The sequence below is a fragment of the Phyllobates terribilis genome, unplaced genomic scaffold, assembly GCF_046119375.1.
Source record: "Phyllobates terribilis strain yellow unplaced genomic scaffold, ASM4611937v1 Scaffold_7__3_contigs__length_470593459, whole genome shotgun sequence".
Classification (NCBI taxonomy): domain Eukaryota; kingdom Metazoa; phylum Chordata; class Amphibia; order Anura; family Dendrobatidae; genus Phyllobates; species Phyllobates terribilis.
Window position 1 is genome coordinate 267,702,211 of NW_027362767.1, and position 10,107 is coordinate 267,712,317.

A 10,107-nucleotide genomic window follows, 5' to 3' on the forward strand; every position below is an offset into this window, starting at 1 on the left:
TACTTGCAATTGCTCATTTTACCCTTCTACCCAGATAATTCTTCTCTTTTCCATTAGGTCTATGACATCATATGATTAAAAACTGACTAGCTGAATTCTTCTAAGCTCTATGTAGAAATAGGAGGTCAATTTTCCTTATATATGTCATGAGTCACTGAAAAAGTGCCTGGCAGGGGGGAGGAGCGGAGCAGCTGGGTCAGGCGTTGGAGGGGAAAGATTTCTGCAGGAACAAGAGACTTCCTGTTTCTACATAAAGCAGAGAAAAGAGAAGAATTAGCTGGGTAGAAAGACAAAATGAGCAATTGTAAGTACACAGTGCTGTATAATATGATGACTGCAGTATATTAACAGGATAAAAAACTTTGATGGGAGTAGTAATTCTTTTTAGAGCCTGTCTGGAACAGGAGAGCCGGTTTGGCAAAATGCTGTTTGCACACTCAGCTCCACTATACAAAGTGTGCCAAACAGATCTGCTGCTCTACAGTGCTAGACTGCACACCTAGCTCTGCTCTCCAAGATGCCAGTCTGCCATTCCAGCTCTGATGTTCCAAGGTGCTGTCCGCACACTCAGTTCTGCTACATTAGGAGGCTGTCTGCCAATCCGACTCTGCTCCTGCAAAGTGCCTATCCCCAGTCCTGCTCCACCGTCCCCCGTGCATCTGGTTTTCTTCCTTCTCTGCACCAACATCTCCAATTCAAGGTGTTCATCCAGACCTGTGGCGTGGCGAGTTCACCTCACCCGGCGAGCCCATAACATAGTGGTAGTCTCCAGCTATTGGCGCAATAGCCTTGTGTGACAAAACAAGAAGAGGAGAATCTACAAAGAAGGAGAGCTCAGAGACTGTATTTCTATGGAGCCTGAGAGACCCTGTGAATGAGTAACTACCCCGGAGCGCTAGAAAGGTTTCTGACCAAGAGTAAGGAGATAGAGCGAAGATACAGTGAGCAGCGGAACAAGGTTTACTTACTGCAAGGTATAGGTCTGCACCCAGCAGAGGCCGCCATCTTTGGTTACACTAGTCCTAAAAAGAGACTTCTAGGATCCGAAACCAGTGAAACCATTGACTTTCCTCAGCTCCGTGCCGTATGGAAATTTCTATCCACGAGACAAAGATTTCTTGTCCTTGAAGAAAGTCTGGCTGGACAGAGAGTAAATAATTAGCGCAGACCCCCACAGATCTCCGCGGCCATTAGCAGCCTGCCTGCCCCCTGCAGGTATCTCGGGGTGGAAGGTACTGCAATGATGCAGCAGAGACGATACTGCTAATGTATGAAAATATATTCTCGTCAATATCGTGCAAGCAGCTAAAGAGCCGGCACATGAATGCATTCATGAGGCCTATAGATTCGGCTATTGATGATCCGGCTCAAGGTGAGAGAGGGCGCAACTTCACGGTCATTCACAAAGCCGCCCGCCATCTGTCTTCCCAGAAGCCTTAATGTGAGACTAATAGGGTCAGAATGTTACAAGCAAATCGGATTTATCAGTTCTCCTTTGCCGGGCGCGATCGATACCCTGCGTACCACCGACATGAAGAGCAGCACATCGCACGGTCGTCATGTCAGGCCCGGCGTTCATTAGCAGCTGTCAATAACTGGAGCACAGCACTCACCCCTGCGGAAACACTTCGGACGCTGCAAAAGGACCTGTAATATTGGACCCCCTTAGTAGTCCTAATGTGAGGGGTCCTCAGTATGCCCATGATTACAGCTCCTACGGGAACCTGTCCAGCCTTTCCTAAACTGTATTTGGTTAGAGGACAGTGGGGTGACCATTCATACAGCTTTTGTGATCCTGCAGGTTGTCAGAAATATCTAAGAATTGCTCTTTTAATGGAGCATTCAAGGCAGAAGTGACCCCTGCTGGAGGCTGAAGTGACCCCTGCTGGAGGCTGAAGTGACCCCTGCTGGAGGCTGAAGTGACCCCTGCTGGAGGCTGAAGTGACCCCTGCTGGAGGCAGAGCATGATGATCGGAGTAATGTGGCGATGACAACCCAGTCAGTTATCCGCTCTCTGCTCCTTTCATTCCTGTTTTTTGGCAACTTTATTTTCTATCCGATTCTCTTCCTCTTCTTTTTCTTCCCGGGAGCGCGAACGTACATCTACTTTTTCGTCTCCCCGTTCATCATTGATCTCACAGTGTTCTTCTAGCTGCTGTTTGCTCGCATAAAGGCTGTCTCCTCAATTGACAGCCTTGTTGCCTGCAGGCTTGCGTTTCACCAGATGTGGCGTTACATTTTTTTATTTTTTTGTTATAGAAGTGTCAAATAATTTTCGGGAAGGTGGGAATTTGCAGCGGGTGCTGCTGTCTGCCGGATGAGTATCATCTCTCCTCTCCAGATCCAGACAATCGATGCAGACTACTGTCACTCGCTGTTCTCCGTCCTGGCATTGTGTGTCCGCTCCTCCATAGTTTATAGTTAATCCCCAAAATTAAGATGTGATCTGGAGTGCAATAAAGAGCCTCATTTGTTTAATCTCTCTTTCCCCTCCATTGCTTGCAGCATTGACTGGCCTGTTCTGTGCGTACGCCCCAGAGACTTAGAGCTGATGAAGTACTACAACACACAGAATGACCATATGCGAACCACACCCAGTTTCAAAATCTGATGATGCTTATTCTCATGTGTTGCAGGTTACCGACCACGCCACAACAGCCCTGCTGCATTACCAGCTGCCACAGATGCCCGACGTGGTGGTGCGGTCATTTATGGTGAGTACTGGCCCATCCATGTTCTACACTTGCAGAACGGATACGTCTGGCATGTATTTAACTCCTAATTTGGCGCTTTTGGCACTTACTCAGTCTTCCTGGACTCTTGCAGAAGATCATGGTGAATTAAGGCACATGCCCCAGCACCATGGTGCGGACAGTAGAGTGCCAGCATGTACAGATCTGTGCCAGGCTTCTTCATCGTCTTGAGGAGCAGATAACATTGTGTGCCCGTCTGGATCAGTCCAGAAGGTCTGTTAATCTGACACCTCCACCGTCCCTGGATTGTCCGGAGATATGGACTGGTTGTAGGGTCCCAAGCTTGTTCCTGGGCATCATGATTTCTCTTGAATGTAATTTTAGAGAGGTTTTCTTACACCTGTGACCTATCCCAGGTTCTGGTCGAGGATTGCCGCCATGCCTATAGATTTCCCTGGGCGCCAAGGAGCCTCATGGTGACCCCTCATCACAGGGAAGCCCAATGAGACAATTTAATGGCCGTGGCATTACCTACACAGCTTGTTATATTGCATTGTATGAGCCGACAGCTTCCTCTCATCTCTCACATCCCAATGTTTCTACATCCAGTCTGACAGGTGGAAAGTTCTCATGATCCCTGAAGTCCATATAATCACCGAGGGGAGGGAGAGGGGGGGATTGATCGGCTGCAGCTCCAGCTGAGATCCTTTTCCGAAGAGTCTGACAGTCGCTCAATAAAAATGCTAATATCCTGGACTCTTCAGAGGAGCAGCAGAGCTCACTGACTGCAGGAACGTCATAATTACCCCGGTATTAATTTCTGGTCAAGTCCAGGCCAAACTTTGCTGTTGCCTGGAGGAGGGAAATCATTGGCACACTACCCTCCTCCAGCCCGACACCTAGCAATGTTAATCGATGTGATGTGCCCCTCATCTCTGTGCATGTGAGACAGTTACAATGGACTCGTGCTCGACCCTCCGCCTTGGATGATGGGAGTGATCTGCACTGGAGCACTTCTATAAGCTGCTATGTGCCCTATGCAAATTCTTTAGATTTAATGGGAAGGTTACACCGCCAGCAGAATTAATGTGGCATGATGGACGGGGCAGAGGCACTGTGCAACTTTTCTTTCTTTGTGCCCGGCCCATTTACATCGAACACCCCACCAACCAGTATAATCAGGGTCCAAAATGGTACATGTGCCCCTCCAGCAGACCTTAAGATATGAATACAGACCACTAACATTACCTCTTAAAAAAAAAAAAAGAAAAAAAGTATGTAGACCCCAGGACTAGATGGTCTAGATGTTCATTAGTTCATCTGACTGCTTAGAACTGTGTTTTACACATTTTTAACATTTTTTCAATAAAATGGAAGTTTTATGCCAAAAATACCTCTGAAGTGCACTGGGCTCTCCATCACTGAGTCTTATACTTGCTTCTTTACCCCAGGCTATAACCCCACTGCACAAAGATGCCGGATCTGACCCTCTTTACACCACAGACCAGTCCCCCCCACATTTAGATCCCAGATCAAGCCCCATAAATATTGTAAACCCTAGAAACCCCCTAAAAATGGAAAGCTCTATATCAGATTGCCATACAATTATAAACCCCATATCAAACCTGACCCCCGAAGTGTCTTAGTATAAGCAGCTATTAAACACCAGACCACCACCCCCTCCTGGTACCCTGCCTGGACCTGGGGTACCACCCCACACTGCAGTGCATGCCTCCTCAAGTGAACGCTCCGCAGGTTGGGCACCAGCAATGGGCACCACCATGTCCTATAACAGCCTGTGGACATAGGCACCGCTCGTGCAGCATCTTTAGGCCTCTGCCTTGTGTAGTGGTCATCACGCTCTCCAACCTTTTGGTCTCCAGAATCTATTGGCGGCTGGTTTCATTCCTGTCAAAGACATACAAGATTTAATTTCCACAAGAGCCCAAGGGCTAAATTATGTGAAGTTAGCTGTATAAAAAAAACAAAAACCACCACTGTGGGACTATTGGGTGTTCAACTATGAAATGTTTCTTTGGATCATAGTCCACCAAAATTTTTGGAAAATTTCGGACCAGGCCATTCATGGTGAGTGGCTGGAAGTTGGCCATGGATGAAGAATCTTCTCTGTTGGTCTCGCATTATAGCATGAAGACCTGACTTTGGGGCTGTGCCTCGCACCTTAAGGGTTTTGTTTTTTGTAAAGTCAGATATTGACGTCTTCTGCGGGGAAGGAGCTCGCCTGCACACAGACAAACGTGCGTCCTGGGCGGCCGCCCATCCCTCATTCTCTCCTCCAGTATTGATTGAAGGAAGAAATATCGAGTATGTAACTGTTTAGCTCCCCTAAGTTTTTATTTACCCACCGATCACACCGCTCTCATTTTCACAAAACCTGTCAGAATTTCAGAGGGATGCGTTCCTTCTCTATAAGCTGCAGAATGAGGCGCCAGCACCTTCTCATTCATCAGCAGGAAGACGTCTCGGACACGCTGGTTACTGTGGGAACAGCAGCCTAATGCCGAAGACATAAATCTAGGAAAATGTCATTTTCTGCTAAAAATCCCCCCCCCCCCCCCCTCCTTTATTCCTCTGGACATACAGGGCCGGCATGGCAGGAACAACATTGCTGATTTCTTACAGAACAGGCCCTTGTCTCTACCAATGGCTAAATAGCACGGCAGGTGCCCTGTGCACATACAATATAGTGCCACAGCATCAGACTACCTCCGGGGAGTACAGGGATCCCAAAAAGATCGGTATGGACCTTCAGATCATGCTGTCTAGGCTCCTAGTATAATTACACCCCCCTTGGTTTGCAAACAGTTCCTCTGGTCATGTACTCTCAGCAATAAAGGAAATGGGATCAAATATGAGTGAACCTCCTCTCTCTGAGACCCATGCCACAATGGCTACCTCCACTCCGTAGTCCTAGTCCAAGAGACCCATGCCACAACGGCTACCTCCACTCCTTAGTCCTAGTCCAAGAGACCCATGCCACAACGGCTACCTCCACTCCGTAGTCCTAGTCCAAGAGACCCATGCCACAACGGCTACCTCCACTCCGTAGTCCTAGTCCAAGAGACCCATGCCACAACGGCTACCTCCACTCCGTAGTCCTAGTCCAAGAGACCCATGCCACAATGGCTACCTCCACTCCGTAGTCCTAGTCCAAGAGACCCATGCCACAACGGCTACCTCCACTCCGTAGTCCTAGTCCAAGAGACCCATGCCACAACAGCTACCTCCACTCCGTAGTCCTAGTCCAAGAGACCCATGCCACAATGGCTACCTCCACTCCGTAGTCCTAGTCCAAGAGACCCATGCCACAACGGCTACCTCCACTCCTTAGTCCTAGTCCAAGAGACCCATGCCACAACGGCTACCTCCACTCCGTAGTCCTAGTCCAAGAGACCCATGCCACAACGGCTACCTCCACTCCGTAGTCCTAGTCCAAGAGACCCATGCCACAACGGCTACCTCCACTCCGTAGTCCTAGTCCAAGAGACCCATGCCACAATGGCTACCTCCACTCCGTAGTCCTAGTCCAAGAGACCCATGCCACAACGGCTACCTCCACTCCGTAGTCCTAGTCCAAGAGACCCATGCCACAATGGCTACCTCCACTCCGTAGTCCTAGTCCAAGAGACCCATGCCACAACGGCTACCTCCACTCCATAGTCCTAGTCCAAGAGACCCATGCCACAACGGCTACCTCCACTCCTTAGTCCTAGTCCAAGAGACCCATGCCACAACGGCTACCTCCACTCCGTAGTCCTAGTCCAAGAGACCCATGCCACAACGGCTACCTCCACTCCGTAGTCCTAGTCCAAGAGACCCATGCCACAACGGCTACCTCCACTCCGTAGTCCTAGTCCAAGAGACCCATGCCACAACGGATACCTCCACTCCGTAGTCCTAGTCCAAGAGACCCATGCCACAACGGCTACCTCCACTCCGTAGTCCTAGTCCAAGAGACCCATGCCACAACGGCTACCTCCACTCCGTAGTCCTAGTCCAAGAGACCCATGCCACAGCAACTACCTCCACTCCGTAGTCCTAGTCCAAGAGACCCATGCCACAGCAACTACCTCCACTCTGTAGTCCTAGTCCAAGAGACCCATGCCACAACGGCTACCTCCACTCCATAGTCCTAGTCCAAGAGACCCATGCCACAACGGCTACCTCCACTCCGTAGTCCTAGTCCAAGAGACCCATGCCACAACGGCTACCTCCACTCCTTAGTCCTAGTCCAAGAGACCCATGCCACAACGGCCACCTCCACTCCGTAGTCCTAGTCCAAGAGACCCATGCCACAACGGCTACCTCCACTCCGTAGTCCTAGTCCAAGAGACCCATGCCACAACGGCTACCTCCACTCCGTAGTCCTAGTCCAAGAGACCCATGCCACAGCAACTACCTCCACTCCGTAGTCCTAGTCCAAGAGACCCATGCCACAGCAACTACCTCCACTCTGTAGTCCTAGTCCAAGAGACCCATGCCACAACGGCTACCTCCACTCCATAGTCCTAGTCCAAGAGACCCATGCCACAACGGCTACCTCCACTCCGTAGTCCTAGTCCAAGAGACCCATGCCACAACGGCTACCTCCACTCCATAGTCATAGTCCTTAGGTAGACAAAAAATCTGATTAATACTGCAGGCTTATATGGTGGTAGTATGACTGCTGCCTAGCTGCCGTTTTCCTTCTCTACTTGCAGGACGTTGCCAATCCTTCCTAGCCGTGTCTGACCATCTAATTACTAGGGACTCGCTACTTAGTAACCAATGTCTTTACATGGGGTAGTCTGGCAGTAGATTACTATTAACTAGGTCATATGAATCACATTTAGGTCCTGTACTGTTAGCAACAAAGGAACCAACCAAGACGGGACCTTCTCTAGGTCGTATAAATCAGATTTAGGTTAAAAAAATAATTTTTATTCCATTCCCATTAACACCGCCCCCTTAAAATATTGCAGTACATGAGATCTGTATTCATATCCTTGTCTCTGAGTAGACTATTTTTGGTGCTTATGGTGTTTTTTTTTGTGCATTACATAAAGTTTCCACGCCATATGGGATGCTGCTTTTAGGATAGCTGAGCCTTGGAGGAAAGAAAATATAATTTCTGACTTTTTTTTTTATTATTATAAATCAGCTTTCATTTGACCTTGTAAAAAATAAAACTCCAGAGCGGTAGTTTGCACATTGGCTGTTGTGAAATCAGCATGTCTCGCCTGGGCCCGGGCCAGAGCGTGTCATCTCGTCACCCAGAGCATTAAACATGACAGCTAGGATGACATTTTTGATTTCTCCTCTCTCTACCCCTCCCCCCACCTCTTCTTCCCTTTTGCAGACCTGGTTAAGAAGTTATATCAAGCTGTTCCAGGCTCCGTGCCAACGCTGCGGAAAGTTCTTGCAGGACGGTCTGCCACCCACATGGAGGGATTTCCGCACTTTAGAGGCTTTCCATGATTCCTGCCGGCAGTAGCACGGAGGATAGCGGACTATGGTGTTGCTCTGGTGCCCACATCATTGTGGGTACCCATTTTCTTTGGACTAAGATGGATATTTGAAGCTTCCTGGGACCGAGGACCTTTGGACCTTGCACAGATGAGACATACAACCCTTCTCTAGAAGCTATTAATTTCTGCGCTTTGGTCGCCGCTCTGACATTTGGAAACTATTCAGACATTGGGCCCAAGGGGCATTGGGAATTTGATGATCTTTACTTCTCCAGTTTGATAAAAAAAAAAGTAAAAACCATGACTTTTTGATCACGTCATTTGAAATTTTATATATATAAAAAAAACCTTGATATTCTACAACCAGTTTTGTTATTAAAAATATATCTATTATTTTTTTCCCTTTTTCAATAAATCAACTTTTTGGGAGCTTTGTAATGTGAATGGGTTCAGATACTAAACTAAAAAGGGTTTGGGGCAAGTATTGTTAGTGTCCAGCAGCCGCTTCTTCCTCCTCCCTAAGCTGAGGGCGCATTAATGAGTCCTTAGGAGACTGGACCCCCATAGAGCAGTGATTCCCACGGCCCCCAACACAACATGCTTTCAGGATTTCCTTAGTATTACACAGGTGATGGAATTATCAAGGTATCAAAAATTGATGCAGGTTCTCTCACCTGTGCGATACTAAGGAAATCTGGAAAACATGACATGTTGGGTGCCATGAGGACAGGGTTTGGGAAACACTGCCAAAGAGCAAGACTTCACCTAAGCACAAATGCACAAGATGTCTTACATAGATCTTCTGGATCTATAGAGCAGTAAATTCTGATGGATAGCACCTGATGGTCCCATTGTTTTGCAGATCAAGACCTTTTTTTTTTTAATATCTTTTCACCTAGTGACGAGATAAAAACATGGTGGCTCAACATATGCATGTGGCAGCGTAAGTAATAGTGATGTCCCTGCTTTCTGGTCATCTTTCCCAATGGCCACCCATGAGTGACATGATGTCCCACCAGAACCCTGCCTAAAGCTACAACTATAGGGGTCCCTGATCCGATGGGAGCTGATGGTCGTCAGTGGAGGAAGCAGCTGGTGGTGCCCACTGGGGTATTAACATACTAGAATTCCGTCCATCTCCTTTAAATCGCGGTGCACTTCCACGGCAGTTATTTCTCCCTGTTGAGGGTCCTCTGGCAGAGAAAATCTGCGCTCTAACAACTCCTCCGCCCCCAAAAGGGTTCAGGGAAAGATCACAAAAACAGCAAGCTTTGTCTGTGTGTGGAGATAATTAGCAAACGCAGCAACGCCTCAGTCCATCTCCATCTTAATGAGGTTCTTACGGATGAAAAAGAAATAGTGGTACAAAGAGTTGGTTGGTCATTTAAGTGCTTGCTGTCAGTGAATCACAGCATTCTTACCCTGAAAACCTTTCCTGAATGAACACTCGTAGCTGAGGAATTGTGACGGCTATATCCAGGCCGGACAATCCACTGTGAGCTAAACAGCCCGGTCATTGGACAGAAGAGAAACAATTCTGCAAAACCGTCCGTCAGTCTCTGCTGATCTGATCTGTGTGTGTAACAATATATCAGTCCGGAGTGTTGATATCACAGAGGATTATGTAGACTGGATAGAATTTCAGAAAAGACCCTATGATTCTCTGGATTCGTTACTTGTTACATTTTGCTTGCAGTGATACATTGTAACAGACAATCAGGCCCGAAAACACACTCACAGGGGGATTCCTAAACTTGGATCTAGATTAGACCATTGTCTGTGAGCTCAACTCTCTGGACAAATACGATGTGACCATGCAAATAAAATGTGTCGGTCTGGTGTCCAGAGTGTTGAGCTCACATAGGATTGTCTAATCTGGACCCAATTTCAGGAAATCCTCTGTGAGTCTATCCTGATCTGAAAGCTTGCTATATTTTATTTGCACT

The 10,107-nt window shown here is 47.9% G+C and overlaps 1 protein-coding gene across 4 annotated transcripts in view; it reads left to right on the forward strand.

Moving 5' to 3' along the window:
• The window catches only part of MED27 (mediator complex subunit 27), a 217,284-nt gene extending 208,694 nt beyond the window's left edge, over positions 1–8,590 (forward strand). For all 4 annotated transcript variants that reach the window (XM_073637854.1, XM_073637855.1, XM_073637856.1 and 1 more), the window contains 2 exons: positions 2,637–2,714; positions 8,053–8,590. In XM_073637854.1, the coding sequence (XP_073493955.1) occupies positions 2,637–2,714; positions 8,053–8,187 (213 nt within the window). In that variant the 3' untranslated portion in view covers positions 8,188–8,590. The remainder of the gene's footprint in view (positions 1–2,636; positions 2,715–8,052) is intronic.
• Positions 8,591–10,107: the final 1,517 nt, after the last annotated feature.